At 39.6% G+C, this 16,770-nt stretch overlaps 1 protein-coding gene across 2 annotated transcripts; it reads right to left on the minus strand.

Moving 5' to 3' along the window:
• Positions 1-5,971: 5,971 nt before the first annotated feature.
• Positions 5,972-13,943, minus strand: CLDND1 (claudin domain containing 1). 2 transcript variants are annotated; one of them, XM_084875527.1, is made up of 5 exons: positions 13,773-13,943; positions 12,073-12,379; positions 9,324-9,434; positions 7,507-7,644; positions 5,972-7,336 (listed from the first exon to the last, which is right to left on the minus strand). In XM_084875527.1, exons 2-5 carry the CDS (start codon positions 12,359-12,361, stop codon positions 7,116-7,118), a joined length of 759 nt encoding a protein of 252 aa, XP_084731653.1. In that variant the 5' UTR covers positions 12,362-12,379; positions 13,773-13,943; the 3' UTR covers positions 5,972-7,115. The 2 variants fall into 2 exon arrangements, with proteins under 2 accessions (XP_084731653.1, XP_084731654.1); XM_084875528.1 differs by lacking the exon at positions 13,773-13,943 and adding an exon at positions 12,590-12,650.
• Between the last annotated feature and the right edge of the window lie 2,827 nt (positions 13,944-16,770).

Below are 16,770 nucleotides of genomic sequence, written 5' to 3' on the forward strand. Positions count from 1 at the left end.
TCAGAGATGGTTACAATTGTCAAGCAGCTAACACCAAACAGCACAATCTTTTAACAGAATTGCTTTATAGTTTTCAACAGCCATTCTTGATATCTTGAGACTGAAAAAAAAAGAAAACTGGATAGCACATATGAAGATAAGGCTAAAAATCCTAAAAAAAGAGGCCAAGGGAAATTATGGGGATAAAAGAATCAAAGTCCCTTGTGAACTACCAATGACCTTACAAGCTGAGTTGAGAAAACCAAGAACAGAAGCCTAGAAGACTGGGAGGGGCTGAAAGGCTGCGGCAGAGGTAAGGTAAAGTTCACAGTCTGAGGCAGAGTCAGAAGAGGAAAGGTCATGCATTACCCAATATCTCAGATATTTTAAAAGGCAGAGATAAAATAATTAATTTTTCTCTCCTTTTTTTAATATTTTTAAACTCAGCAAAAATAAATATATAAATTGGATCTCTCTTTATACAAGCTTGCTGAAAGTATGTACAGGTAAATGCTAATTTCAAATAATGCATTAATTTTTCTAAAAGAAATTCTAGCACCGAATAAGATTTACTAGTAAGTAATGTTTAGGGTAACTTCTGTATTGCAAACAATCATTCTAACTTATTCTTTTTGCAAGTTAGAATTTTCACATAGTGAATTTGCAGGACATTGGCATGTCATGTGATCCAAGGGGAAGATGTGTGGTCGGGAGAATCTCATGACAATATGTATTGGAACAGTTGATGAGCAACAGACAACAGAATTCCTGTCCATAGAGGTGCTTCCTTGTTTTAATTCTTTCTTTCTAAGCTATGAATCCTTACTCCCGAATGAGTAGAAAAGCTGAAAGGAGGACAAGCCTCCACCCATCTGTGCCAGGACAAAGCTGCATCCAGCTTGGGAAATCCTCTGCATCTGCAGGACTGCACCCATTACCTGCTCCTTTGCTGCTAGGAAACGCTGGGAAGTGTTACAACTGGAAAATCAGGTTAATTCAACAGGCTGTTTTCATTTCTGATGAAAGCCAACACAGGGTTACATTTTAAAATGCCCTCACATTATGTATTTTATAGTCAATTGAAGATGAATGGATCTATATTTTAAATTTTAACTGCCAATCTACAATTTGATGTCATCTTTGGGATAGGAAAACAAACTCTAAATTGATTTGTTGTATGATCATATCCTTCTTCTCACTTGGGTGACTAAAGCAGATCACCAATAAATGACTTATCAAGTCTATCCTCCCCAAAACAAACACACACACCAGACATACACTAATATTTAGAGCAGGTAAAACTTTAACTCATTACTATTAAATTCTTGAGACTCTGGTGTATTATGACATGGATAGCAAGCACTTAGTTAACTGAACAAGTAAATTCTTCTAAAATAATGCCATTTCGTTGTTTTAACTTTTACTATTTTTATGGCAATCCCTAAGACATTTTGAAATGAGTCTTTTGCTAAAAGCATATAGAACATATTCACATCATTTAGTTATTAGGTTAGAAACCATAAAATGAAGATTTTTAAAACAGGTTTCTTAAGTTGCCATAAAGCTCATGTTCTGAAAAATCTGAAAATTATTTTTTTACTTTGGGCGTTACTTTCAAAGATTAGATGAAAAGAGATTAATAGGACTTTATTTGCTACTCACTTTATGTATTAGTTTAACTTTAAAAGTAGTCAAATATCAGTAATTCATATGATTCTACCTCTTTAGAATCACGGGGCAGCTGAAAAACTGTAGTTTTCATATAAAATGAAACGACATGGCACTATGTATTCCACAGAATAAAGTCCTCACAGGAGAGGATGACCTCAGCTACTCTGCAATGTGCTTCAAGTATCAACTACAACACACAGTTAGCACTAGGGCTTATGGTGCTAGCTTTCCATATTACAGGATGCTACTAGTGAGGCTGAGACACAGAAGGCCAGTTCTGACTGAGTTTCCAGACTACAATGACAGTCACAGATAACTTTGGAGTGACAAGAAGCAGGGACCACTGTTTAAAATAATTCCCAACACAAAAATGCCCTGTTATTCAACAATGTAAAAAACCTATTCCCAAAAGTGTTTTGTTTGCTCAGTTAGCTTTTCTGCTATCTATAGGACTGAAGGGCAATGACACTTCAAGAGTTAGGAAGAGAGAGAGGAGTGAGCAGCAAGCCATTTCATAGGCAACAATCAGCTACAGAGCAATACTGGCTTTGCTGGAAATCCAAAGCTGACTTGATTATTTCTTTAATATACAACACAAATCCACAGCCATTAAGGGAACTTATGAAAAACTAGCCACACTAAGTATGATAGAAGTCACAACACTACTTTGAAAACGTGTTTTAAATCTGTAAAATAGAAACCAAGAGTTGGTTCTTTTGAAAGGATAAACGAGATTGATGAACCTCTAGCCAGGCTCACCAAGAAGCAAAGAGAGAGGACCCAAATAAACAAAATCAGAAATGAAAAGAGGCAAGATAACAACAGACCCCACAGAAATACGAAGAACCGTAAAAAAATAATATGAGCAACTACTCCAACAAACTGATCAACCTAGAAAAAATGGACATATACCTAAAAAAATATGACCTTCCAAAACTCAACCAGGAGGAATAAAAAAATCTGACTAGGCCAATAACCATGGAGGAAATTGAAGCAGTAACCAAAAAACTTCCAACAAATAAAAGCCCTAGACTAGAAGAAATAAAACCTGTCTTTCTCAGACTATTCCAAAAAAATTCAAGAGGAAGGAGCAATTCAAGCTCATTCTATGAAACCAGCATTACCCTAATCCCATAACCAGATCAAGACAATTCAAAGAAAATTACAGGCCAATATCCCCCATGAACATAGACACCAAAATCCTCAACAAAATTCTAGCAAATCGAATCCAGCATTACATTAAAAAGATCATATGATACACCATATAAACCAACTGAGATAAAAACCATATAATCATCTTACCTAATAATAGACAAACATGTAAATTGACGATACCTCTGCTATGCCCACAGCGAAACAGAGTATGCAAATTAACCCAACAAAGATGGGTTAATTTGTATATACAGGCAAAAACCAGCCGGGAGGGGCAGGACTCCTGCTACGAGGGAGAGGGCGGCGGAGGGAGCTACAGAAGTGGTGCTCGGAGCAGAAGCCAGGACAGAATCGAGGGCGTGCTGGTTCCCAGGAGACTGGGAGTGAAGCCAGGGGAAGGAAGGCTGATTCTTGCACAAATATCATGCAACGGGCCTCTAATATAATCATATCCATTGATGCAGAAAAAACATTTGACAAAATCCAATACCCTTTCTTGATAAAAACCCTCAGCAAGACAGGAATAGAAGGATCATACCTCAACATAATAAAAACCATATATGATAAACCCACGGCCATTATCATACTCAATGGGCAAAAACTAAAACTATTTCCCCTAAGAACAGAAATAAGACAGGAATGCCCACTCTCACCACTCCTGTTTGACATAGTACTGGAAGTACTAGCCATTGCTATCAGACAAGAAGATATAAAAGGCATCCAAATAGGAAAAGAAGTAAAACTGTCCTTATTCGCAGATGACATGATATTGTACAAGAAAATCCCAAAGACTCCATCAAAAAAATTACTAGACTTAATAAATGAATTTGGCAATGTAGCAGGATACAAAATTAACACGCAGAAGTCTATAGTTTTTCTATATACCAATAATGATCTCACAGAAAAATTAAAAAAAGAGAGCTAGAGGAAGACATAAACAAATGGAAGAATATACCATGTTCATGGATTGGTAGAATCAACATCATTAAAATGTCCATACTATCCAAAGCAATCTATAGATTTAATGCACCCCCCATTAAAATACCAACAGCATACTTCAAAGACATAGAACAAATTCTCCAAAAATTCATCTGGAATGAAAAAAGACCCTTAATGGCTGCAGCAATCTTGAAAAAGAAGAACAACGATGGAAGGATTATAATACCAGATATCAAGCTAAACTACAAAGCCACTGTTCTCAAAACTGCCTGGTACTGGCATGAGAACAGACATATAGATCAATGGAACAAACAGAGAACCCAGAAATCGACACAAACCATTATACTCAATTAATATTTGGCAAAGGAGGCAAGACCATACAATGGAGTCAAGACACTCTCTTCAATAAATGGTGTTGAGAAAACTGGACAGATATTTGCAAAAAAATGAAACTAGACTACTAGCTTACATCATACACAAAAATAAACTCAAAATGGATAAAGCACTTAAACATAAGATGGGAAACCATAAAAATCTTAGAAGAAGCCATAGGCAGCAAAATAGCAGATATTTGTTGTAGCAATATATTTAACAATACAACTCCTAGGGCAATGCAAACTAAGGAGAAAATAAACAAATGGGACTACATAAAAATAAAAAGCTTCTACACAGCAAAATGAACCACCAACAAAACAGCAAGAAAACCCACTGCAAGGGAGGAAATATTTGCCAAAGTTATCTCTGATAAGGATTTAATCTCCAACATTTACAGGGAACTCATACAACTTAACAAAAGGAAGATGAACAACCCAATCAAAAAATGGGCGAAAGACCTAAATAGAAAGCCAAGAGACATATGAAAACATGCTCAAAGTCACTAATCATCCGAGATGCAAATCAAAACGAGATACCACCTCACACCTGCCGGAATGGCTATCAACAAATCAACAAACGAGAGTGCTGGCGAAGATGCAGAGAAAAAGGAACCTTCCTGCACTGCTGGTGGGGATACAGACGGGTGCAGCCACTGTGGAAAAACAGTATGGCGTTTCCTCAAAAAATTAAAAATGGAATTTGACCCAGTACTACCATTTCTAGGAATATATCCCAAAAAAACAGAAATACCAATCAGAAAGAATATATGCACCCCTATGTTCATAGCAGCACAATTCACCATAGCTAAGATTTGGAAACAGCCTAAATGCCCATCAGCAGGTGAGTGGATTAGAAAACTGTGGTACAGCCGAAACCAGTTTGGTAGAGCGTCGGTCTGCGGACTGAAAGGTTCCAGGTTCAATTCCGGTCACGGACATGTATGTTGGTTGCGGGCACATCCCCGGTGGGGGGTGTGCAAGAGGCAGCTGGTCGAAAACTGTGGTACAGCCGAAACCAGTTTGGTAGAGCGTCGGTCTGCGGACTGAAAGGTTCCAGGTTCAATTCCGGTCACGGACATGTATGTTGGTTGCGGGCACATCCCCGGTGGGGGGTGTGCAAGAGGCAGCTGGTCGATGTTTCCCTCTCATCGACGTTTCTAGCTCTCTCTCTCTCTCCTTTCCTCTCTGTAAAAAAATCAATAAAATGTATTTTTTTTAAAAAAGAAAACTGTGGTACATCTACACAATGGAATACTATACTGCTATAAAAAAGAAGGAATTCTTACCATTTGCAACAGCATGAATGGAACTGGAGATCATTATGCTAAGTGAAATAAGCCAGTCAGTGAAAGAAAAATACCACTCATTTATGGATAATAAAGAACATTATAACCTGATAAACAAATAGATAGATACAGAGGCAGAGAAGCATCAAACAAACTATCAAACTACAGTGGGAAAGCTGGGAAAGGTTGGCAGGGGGGATAAGAGATCAACTGAAGGACTTGTATGCATGCATAGAAGCATAACCAATGGATGCAAGACACTGGGAGTGGGGTGAGGGCATGTACTGGGGGTAGGGGAGGCTGGGGGAAGGTCAATGGAAAAAAAAGAAGACATATGTACTACTATTTGTAATACTTTAAATAAAAAATATAAAACTGTGAGACAAAGACATAGAGTCTCTTATTTTCTAGTAGGTGTTAAGAGGTTCCCACAGTTCTTGGAAGATAAAAGAGACCCAAACACTGGGCATAAAGATAGGCCTATAAAGCAACAAAGCATTTTCCACAGAAATGCTCATTCAGAATCTTGTATTTCTTTATCCAAATGTATTGAGATTTAAATCAACTGAGTCTCTTCTCATTTTTTATTTTATTTTATATAAAAGACAGATTTAGGATATTGTAAGAAATCACTAAGTTACATTTTTCAAAAAATCTGTCAAGTGCTACAGTAATGAAATAAATAAATAAGATTTTTCAAAGTTCAATGTTTATAGACATATTTATAAAAAAATGACTGAATTAGAAGACATTAAATAATGCTGATACACACCAGAAAGGGACTTAGGCAAGGAAAGGCACATCATTTCACCACAAGAAATAAAGACCATGTTTGGAAGTTAATGATAAGGTGGTTGTGGTAGTTTTTCTAACTCCAGAGGGTCTTTATGGTGGAACGTTCTTTATGGTACTTAGTTGAAATAAAGAGATAGGAGTTGAAGAATTTTACTCTGTGAACCCAATGTAGTATTAAACAGAAAGCATTCTTGTATTAAAGGGGAAGAAGCAAAAATCCAAATATTTTGGTGGTACCGAAAATCCTATGACACACTAAGGAGATTTTTTTTAAAAAGTAAAATAAGATTAATCTTCTTATCTGGCTGAATTAGAATTCCTGTCATTCCAAAGTTAAAATTTCAAGTAAGTAAGATTATTTTCACCTCTTTTCTTATAGATAGACACGGTGTAGATCAACAGCTGCCATATATCATCTTAATGAAGTTATATGCCAATATTTAGGAAAAAGTATCTTACATAATTTCCCTATATATGTAGCTTAAGTTTTTTAAAATAGAATTAATAACTCAGCAAAGTGAACATAAGTTTTGACAATAATGAGGTTTCCCAATGAAAATAAAATTTCCAGTTCAGTGAATATAATTACTTTACTGAAAAGTCTAACAGACATCAGCAGAACTTGTTCTAGGTCAATTTCTCACTATTAGTTATCTTTCACAATATTGTGCCAAGTATCTACCCATTTCCTTTGGTCAAGACTCTGACGCTAGATTAGTTTGAAATATGAAATCACTCAGAGTAATGCATATAAATTTTAGTTGTATCAAAAAACAAATGTGTGAATAAATAAAATGGATTTTTAAGATAGAGTGATATATCTGCAAAAAAGTAGTTAAATTAAAAAAAATTGGGAGAGAGAAAATATTACTCTTAAAAAATAATAAAAATGGCAATTGTACGGCAGCCAGCTTCCCACTCATGCCACACGGTAGGCCTTCATTAAGGTGTACTCTTTCTGGTTGGTATGAGCTGCCCAGATGAAGAGAGCAGAAGCCATGAACTGTAAGGGAGCTGAGACGCAGGCCAGGCAGAAGGACCATCCAAATTCACCGGACACATTCTCAGGCAGCTTCAGTTTCTGGTGGAGAAGCTCAATTCCAGCAACATAGCAACTCACCGAGCCCAGTGTGCACAAACCTTGGAGGAAAATGGAGAAAACAAAACAAAACACTGCTAGATAAGACACCATGAGGATTTTTCAGGCAATGTGACAGAGCAGTAATATATGAATGTTTAAGAATTATAACTCTTTGGTCTCTAAGGAGACAGAAAGAAGATAACATGCTGAGTCTGATGACAAGACCTACCTGCAAGGAGATGGAGAATGCCTGTGGCAATGGCGGGGTACAAGCTTCGGCAGATACAAGCACAAAGTCCAATCAAAGCCCCAAAGCACATCAAACCTAGACTCACAAAAGGTAAAAGGAACTGGCAGCGCCAAAGATCTGGAAGAAGAGAAGAGAGGAAAAACATGTTACCAGGATTCCAGACAGTTTTCCCACAATGGAAATTTCTTTCCTCTTCTATGTAGATCTTTTCTCAAAAATGAGAAAGGGATATTGAAGTTTGTTTTGTAAAGCACTGTTCAAAAAAATGCTCACTTTGTCCTGATAAATGTAAAAGTAAAAAGACACTAAAAGTTAACAACTACTCACCTCAGCAGGACAGGTCTTACTAAGTGTCAGACACTGTTCCATTAGATGCTCTGTGTATTTACCCTCCCAACATCCCTACGAACTAGTAGAGCTAGCATTTGAGGCAAAGCATTCTGACTCTACATACAAGCAAATCTAAGTCCTTAGAGGACCTATGGCAGTTATAACAAGTCAATGAATGGCGAGGATAAAAGAAAAAACACAAAAAAAAACCTGTTGAAAGAGTATACATAAAGCGCAAAATAGAGGATCTGGTATATACCAGGCATACAATAAAATGTGAGATTTGTTAATGGTGGTGTTTGTTTGTTTTTTAAATCCTCACCTAAGGATATTTTTCCGACTGAATTTTAGAGAGAGTAAAAGGGAGGGAAGAAGGAGGTGGAAAGAGAGAGAAACAATGCCAGAGACAGACATCAACTGAGAGAAACATTGATGTGAGAGAGACACATTGAATGGTTGCCTCCCGCATGTGCCCTGACCAGGGCCAGGGATGAACCTGCAACCAAGGCACATGCCTTAACCAGAAATCAAACCCATGACTCTTCAGTCCTCTGGCAGATGTTCCAACCACTGAGCCAAACTGGTCAGGGTGATACATGGCAGTTTAATTATCATAAATCCCTTCAACTACATGGGAAGAAAGCTGGTGATTTTACAAAACATCCTATTCCATTTTAAAATTATTTTAATTATTAGCAATGTATCAATATCAATATTAAACCACATCTACCTTCTAATCTAGCTTTACTTCTAGAACTACATAAAAGTCTTTTCTCTTTCCTTCAAACTGTTAGCAATAAATAGAATAAACTTGTTCCTATGCATTTGCAAGGCAAAGTTAAATATTTGCCATTTTATTCAATATTTCTTCTCATGACGTGGTCATTCTTCCAGGCAAGCTCTAATAAGTCTTTATAGATTGGAAACTAGGTTCAATCTATAATATATTTCCTGGGTAGTCTGACCCCCACGGGATAATAAATACTCCTAATAAATACTTTCATTTATTTTTAACATTTACAGTTCTGTTACTATCACCTAAGACTGGATTAACACCTGGGGCAGGCCTGACATTCAACTGACTCATATAGAATTTGCAGTCAACTGTGTTCACACATCCCTAACTGAACTCCGGTAGCTGAAGTGTTTAACTCAAATATAGGAATCTATTATTTATCCCTATTAAATTTCCTCTTGAAATGGGCTTACTAAAAATACCTTTTGAAGGGTCTGGATTTTGTCATCCAATGTGTTATTTTACCTCTCTCTACTTCCTATTTGCAATTTGCTAAGTATGCACCTAAAATGTGTTATGGAACAGATCAGTTTGTTGAGATACTGTTAAGAGATCTTATTTTGAGTTGACACAATATAATAACTCCTCTTGTTTCAAAATCAGAGTTCATAAAAAGGCAAACTTATTATCTATTTTTCCCTAATTGTCCTGCTGATATCAAAGTACTCACAGGTTCGAAGTAGATCAATCCCAGAATTGTGGTCTCCAGGATCAACATATTTTGCCATGAACTGCTCAGTTAGCGTTAAACTCATGCATCTTGTGACCACATCAAATGATTCTGGAACAAGAATAAAAATGATTGCTTGCTGTTTTAATACTAAGCATTTAACAAAAAATCTCTTTCTAGTAACTATTCTCTGAAATAAAAAGATACAGAGAGATGTTCCCAGAGGAGACAGCAACATCTTTAGCTTTAGCATGTAGGATCAATGCCCAATAGAAACCAGTAGTTCTCAGTGGCGGGCTTAAGACCTGGGCACAAGAAAGGGGGGAAAAAGGAATAAGAGCAGTGAAATGAATGAGAATAGATATGTAAGAAGACTAGGAAGGAGAAGGGGACAAAAACGAATTAACAGGAACTTTGATCTTCTTCCCTCCCTTACTCTACCAGCCATCTTCCCCATTTCAGGTAATGACAATTCTACCCTTCTAGTTCCTCAGCCTATAGATTTTAGTCATCCTTGTCCACATGCATTCCATCAGGAACTCCTAGAGGCTCTACCTTCAAAATATATCTAGAATCCAGCCAATACTCAGTACTACCACCCTGGTCTGAGTCACAATCATCTCTCACCTGAATTAGTACATAAGCCTAACTTGCCTCCTGGCTTCCACCTTTGCCTGACACCTGTATTCAACGTATCAGCCTAGGTGAGCAGATCATCTCTCCTCTGCTCAAAGATCCCCAATGACTCCATCACATTTGGAGTAAAAGCCAAAGTCCTCTTAATGCCTAGAGAATCCTGCATGATTTGCTCTACTCTCATCCCAAGAGCACATCTCTGATAGAATACCCACTCTCCCTTTCCCTCCATCCCAGTCAAGTGGCTTCCTCACTGGTTCTTGACTATTTTAGGCATGCTCCCAAAGTAGGGCTTTTGTAGTAGTAGTTTCTTCCAACCTAAACGGTCTCCTCTGTCTCTAAAATGACCAATTTGGCCAACACCTCACCTATGTCAAGTCTTTACTCAAGGGGCGTCTTTCATTGGAGCCTATACTACTGAATATCATAACTTACTCCCAGCAACATCATGTTTTTCCAACTCCCCTTTATTTTGCTATATTTTAGCATGTGTCATCTTCTAACATTTTATATAATTATTTATTGCTTATATTGTTATAGCTATGTTTATTGCCTGTCACACCTTATTAGAATGTATGTAGTTTCTCCAGAGTAAGAATTGTTCTTTTTATTTTTCCTGATGTACTCCTAGCTTCTAGGCCCTGGAATATGGAGACATACAATAAATATTTGTTGAATGAAGGATAAATAGTTGCTAAGATTCAAATATCAAGTACTCCCATGCTCTCATAATTAAATGTTTTACAATAAATTTTAACCTACTTTCCCCTCTTACAAACTACTTTTCCCCCCCCCCATATAAAATCACAACAACCATTTTCTGATGTATGGCAACTCAAGTCTTTGTGCTGGGATCTGAATACAGTGATTCCCACCAACAGGCCAACAGAAGTAGTCACAAATTAAAAAAACAAAAACAAAAACACAAAATGTAAAGCTGACACAAAATATAAAGCTGTTTCTTACAAAGAGCTCTACAGTTTAATTTCCAATAACTAGAAATTAAAATTTTTAAATGTTAAGGATGCTTGCAAAATAAACGTGAGAGATAATTTCTTAGGTTATTTCTCTTCTGTACATCTTTAATCTGTAAGGAATATATATATATTTTTTAATTTTTTTTAAATATTTTTTATTGATTTTTTACAGAGAGGAAGGGAGAGAGATAGAGAGTTAGAAACATCGATGAGAGAGAGTCATCGATCAGCTGCCTCTTGCACACACCCCACTGGGGATGTGCCGGCAACCAAGGTACATGCCCTTGACTGGAATTGAACCCAGGTCCTTTCAGTCTGCAGGCTGACGCTCTATCCACTGAGCCAAACCGGTTTCGGCTAATCTGTAAGGTATATTAAGATTGTTGTAAAACAGTCCTGACTGGTGTGGTTCGGTTGGTTGGGCGTTGTCCAAGGCATAGAAGTGTTGCTGGTTCAATTCCTGGTCAGAGCACATGACCAAGTTTCGGGCTTGATCCTTGGTAGGGGATGTGCAAGAGGCAGCTGGTTGATGTTCCACTCTCATGTTAATGGTTCTCTCTCTCCCCCACCCCCCCTTTCCCTTTCACTAAATATCAATTTTAAAAATCTTTTTAAAGATTATTGCAAAACAGTTTCAAATATGCACAGATATAAATGTAGAGCTGGTCATATTATACCCTCTAAGATTTAGAGGGAAAATGATAATATCTACTAAAACACAGCTAACATATAAAAGAACTATCAATTCATATTTGTTGACCTGATTTTGGATACAAGTCGTTTTTACTAGTTACCAAGTGTTTAAAGTCTTATTTGTACTTTTCCATCCATTTATTTCCTCATGATGTGTGAGATGAATAAAAAGGCTTTTAAACTTTGTAAATAGGTAAATAAGTACAAAGATTTAAAATGTCTTTCTCAAATAAGGACAGTTACTCACCCAATCAATATTTATGAGTACAATGGTAACTCATGAGAGGTGGGGGTAGAAGGTGGTATGGAGAGAAGAAACACAGATTTATTTCTTTGAGGAGAGAAAGAACTCACAAATCAGATTATACATAATTGGGTCATCATCATATCACCTTGTTCCTATTTGAACAGGTAAAGGAGACAGAAGTTAAAAAGAGAAATACCTGTTCTTTCTTGGTTATTCCAATATACGTTTTGGGGTATACTGATACACCGTCTCCACAATCCCATTGTGCCATTATATCGAAAAAGCGCATCACTGTAAGTCTTTTCGTCTGCTTCGTCACTAGCAAATTCGCTCCAGAGGCTTTTGTTCAAATCACTGGAATTTTCTAGAACCGGACTTCGATATTCATACCAGAAGTCTGTGCCAATCGAGGCTGCCATGTAGATGGTGGAAATGAGGCTAAGCACACAGGCAATTACAAATGCTGTAGCAAAACGGTTATCCATCCTGGCATTCACACTGCTCTGTATGAAAATTGAAGAAAAGTTAGAGGGCAAATAAAGATCACTTTGAAAGAAATTATCTCAAAATCGCCCTTTACTCTATTTCCCAACCGTTGGCTATTGAAAGTAATGTGTAATCATGAAGTTTTTTTTTGTTTTTTTTTAAACCATGTTTTAAATTAAGTTCAAAACAAAAGTCATCATGAAAGTACTTATTGAAAGTTCACCTACCCAGGACGCTATGGAGACAGAGGTCTTGTTCTCTAGTCTATCACCTGCACACTAAAACAGACAACACTGAAAAGGACATACACATTACAGATACAGACCATAGACATACCCAGAGTCAGCAATGCACCACCATAGGGGTCAATGTTTAATTACAGACTGAGTTTTTATACGAGCTGCAGGGCATTGAGTGTCCCCCGGTCTGAGTGTGAAAAGGGCACAGGAAAGAGAAGCAGAGGAAATCCGCTCCTCCTGGTTTCCTCTGAAGAGGGAAACCTGAAAACAGCGTTTAGAATCAGGAACACGGAGTGGGAGATATTTGTGAACTCGCAGAGAAGGGTGGTTTAGGCGCTCAGAGTACAGCAAGGAGAACACAATTACACACAATGCCAGGTGTCAAGCTGCCCTGACCCATTCACGCTGAGCCACGCTCCCTCACCCTGACACATTTCTTCGTTCCTAGGTACTCTCTCCATTCCCGGTACTTTGGAACCTCCTCCTCTGCAAACTAAGTGAACTCTCCTGAGCCATAAAGAAAAGTATGCATTATGCAAAACGTGCACACTGGGAAGGCGTGCACCGGGCTCCCCGGCGGTAGTAAAAGGCCGCAGTAAAATGACTCAGGACGCACCCAGCGGAGGCAAACCCAGCCCGCGCACACCGTGACCCCGGCACTCGCCCTACAAAGGGGCTCAGGCACAGGCTCGCCAGCCGCGGCGGGGGCTGAGTCTGGAGGCTGGGGGTGACTCAGGAGAGAGAGATCAGGGCAATTACAGGAATGCATGGTAACTCTGAGAGTCGGGTTTGTGTCTGTATTCCTCCGGAGCTCCCGGATGACCTTAGGAGGTCCCGGCCCCGGAGGGCGCTCCCCCCAGGCCGGGCGCCGAGCGCGGGCACCTCGCAGGGCGCACTCGGGGGCCGGGGGAGGCCGATGCGGGAAGGGTCGGGTCGGGATGGGGGATCCCAGCGCGGACCCGGCCGGGGGCCCCGAGTACCCCACCAGGCCCCGCCCCAGACCCCTGGGCCGAGGGACAACCCCCCCTACCCCCCGCCCAGCTGCGCCGCTCAGAACCCGCCCACCCCAGCGGCGCAGAGGGAGGGGAGGGGAGGGGACCCTCCCTAAACCGCTGGCAACGTCGCACGGCTACGCGACCCCCGCCCGGCGACGCCGGCCCCGCTCACTCACCGCCCATCCTCCTGCTCCGCCAGCTTCACCCTTAAGCTCTGACCACAGCACCCCGCTCCCCCCGCGCCTCCTCTGACGCACTTCCCTGCAGAGCCCGCCCCCGCCACAACTCCCGCGCCTCCGCCTCCGCCCCCAGCCCGGGTCCGGCCCGGGCCCGGAGCCGAGGGGGCTTGTGGGAGTTGTAGGAGGGACGGAGGGACAGCTGAGAGAGGAGGAGGAGGACGGCATCCGCGGCGCAGCGCGCGCGGCGCCTTGTGGGGGATGTAGTTCGGCTCCCGAGGGACCGCATCGCGCAAACGGAAGGTCTGGGCTGATTGATGGATTCTTCTGTTTTACAAGGGAAGGTCTAGGCGGGTTGAGGCGAACTGTCTCCGGTCACGGCTAGTCATCGATAGTGACCTATAGAACTGAGGTTTTTACAATGTAAAGAGGAAGATACCACCTCAAATTCAAAGGCAAGGGACCTGAGCCCAGGGCGAATAACTGATTTACCAAACTTGAATGTTGGAGTAATAAGACTCGCTTTGTGACATTAGACAATTTACTTCTTTAAGTTTCAGGTTTATTTTCTCCAAAATATGGATGTTTCCCCAAATATGGATGTTCTCCAAAATATGGATGTTCTCCAAAATATGAATGTTGACAATAGCCCCTATCCAAAGTGATCATTATGAGGACTGAATAAGAAAAAAAAATACATATAAAACGCCCAGCACGGAGTCTGAGGCATAGTAAACAATTATTAAGTTATTGAACATCTAAAATGTTTAAGTAGGGTCATTATATACAGCCTTTAAAAGCTCCTGATTCCTCTGGGGGGAAATAAGCCATTTATAGAGGTAGGAGTCCTTTCATTTCCGTAGGTTTTATGAACCTCTGGACTGTCAGATGACTAGGAAAGACTTACCGGGATGGGATTTCAGGCATCCTAATTTGGCTCTGTTCAAGCAGACACAAATCTTCATGATTCAGGGCGGTTGTTTTGCGGGAGACGTGCCAGGGAGGATGTCGCTTTCATCCATCAGGTCTGCAGAATGCTTAGAAAACACACAAAACGCATGCCACCCAGCCGTTTGGAGTGAACCTAGAAGCGTATTGCCTGTGAGAGGCTGTGACCATCCTGCCCAGTCAGCACAGAGGACGTGCACTGTCCCATCATATGCAGCAACTCCAAGCACACAGCTGTATTTCTGATTTATCTCTGCATCGTGGGCGTTTGCTGTTTATTCGTATTTGTGCGGGTCGGCAATATAAATCCTTAATATGATGGAGTTAAATGTCTGCTTCCATTTCTTACTCTGTTGTTTTGGAAAACAGTAGCTGGTCTGAAATGTTTTTATAAAATATTAAAGATAATTTAAGATTATGCAATTTACATTTAAAGCCAAAGTTAAACTAGGCCTCTGCCTTAATTTGTTAAGGGTGGTTCCAGTTTCAGCAGGAAGGTTTTGCAGTTACATTACAGTTTAAATAAGCAAACAACTGAAAATATAGCTATGCAGATAGTATTTGCTTATATTATGTATTTACAAAACAATTCTTTTTTTAAAAATATATTTTATTGATTTTTTTACAGAGAGGAAGAGAGAGGGATAGAGAGTTAGAAACATCAATGAGAGAGAATCATCTATCTGCTGCCTCTTGCACACCCCCCACTGGGTATGTGCCCACAACCAAGGTACATGCCCTTGACCCCTTGACCGGAATCAAACCCGGAACCTTTCAGTCCGCAGGCTGATGCTCTATCCACTGAACCAAACCGGTTTCAGAACAAAACAATTCTTAATATGAGAATTATTTTTCATACCAAATTCCCTAACCTACTTAAATATTAATTTTTAATTGCACACATTAGAAAGGAATTAGAAAATTATGTTGAGTAACATATATCAACATTATATTATTCTCAAAAAATTTTGTTGTTTTTCTTGTGAATTTAGTAGTACAGAAAAGAGAAAAATGAGAATATATGTAAACTCTCAGTTTCAATAAACAACTACCCTAAAAAACATCATTTAAACTTTTTCCCTGTATCAATTCACTATTGAAAAATACTTATATTAACCAAGAACAAGGCAAATAGAAAAGTGCATCTAAAATGGATCTTTCCTCAAGATGGCAGAGTAGAATGAAGGGTAGACTTGACTTGGGGTGGTGAATATACAATACAGTGTACAGACTATGTATTGTGGAATTGTGCACTTGAAACCTATGTAATTTGTTAAACAGTATCACCCCAATAAATTAAAAGATAGTAGAGTAGGAAAATGCTGTGCTCACCTCCTCTCACAACCATATCAAAATTACAACTGCCCTAGCCAGTTTGGCTCAGAGGATAGAGCATTGGCCTGTGGACCAAAGGATCCTGGGTTCGATTCTGGTCTAGGGCATCTATCTTGGTTGCAGGCTCCTCCCTGGCCTCGGCTCTGGTCGGAGGCAACCGATCAATGTGTTACTCTCATATCGATGTTTCTGTCTTTCCCTCTCTCCTCCACTCTCTCCAAAATTCAATGGAAAAATATTCTCAGGTGAGGATTAAAAAAAAAAAAAAAAATTACAACTAAATGCCCTAGCCAGGTAGCTCAGTTGGTTACAACATCATCCTGAAATAACAAAGTTGTGGGTTCAATTCCCAGTCAGGGCACATATAGGAATGAACCAATGAATGCACAAATAATTGGAACAAACCAATAAACATGTAATCAAATAAACTCAAGAAAATTTTAAAAAGAAGTACAAATTGACAGTTATAAAATTAGTCATGGGGATATAAAGTACATCACAGGAAATTCTATATAATAAAAGTGTAGTATGAAAATTGTCCTCTCAACTGCGAGTTCGACCAGGGGGGTGGGGCCTGCTCCTGAGGGAGTCTGTCCCCCCACCCTCGCCCCCTACCCCCAGCTGGCAGTTGGCAGCTGCTAGGGACCTTGCCAGTGCACAATTTTTGTGCACTGGGCCTCTATTATAGTAAATAATATTGTAATAACCAAATAGG

Source organism: Pipistrellus hanaki (assembly GCF_964339955.1).
Source record: "Pipistrellus hanaki genome assembly, chromosome: 2".
NCBI classification, from domain to species: domain Eukaryota; kingdom Metazoa; phylum Chordata; class Mammalia; order Chiroptera; family Vespertilionidae; genus Pipistrellus; species Pipistrellus hanaki.

Excerpts from the sequence above, each read along its gene's own strand:
- CLDND1 (XM_084875527.1), bottom strand. The coding sequence starts at position 12,361 with ATGGATAACCGTTTTGCTACAGCATTTGTAATTGCCTGTGTGCTTAGC. Across the intron at positions 9,435-12,072 it reads GAATAACCAAGAAAGAACAG|AATCATTTGATGTGGTCACA; the intron begins GTATTTCTCTTT and ends TTCTTGTTCCAG. Across the intron at positions 7,337-7,506 it reads CATTCTCCATCTCCTTGCAG|GTTTGTGCACACTGGGCTCG; the intron begins GTAGGTCTTGTC and ends TTTTCCTCCAAG.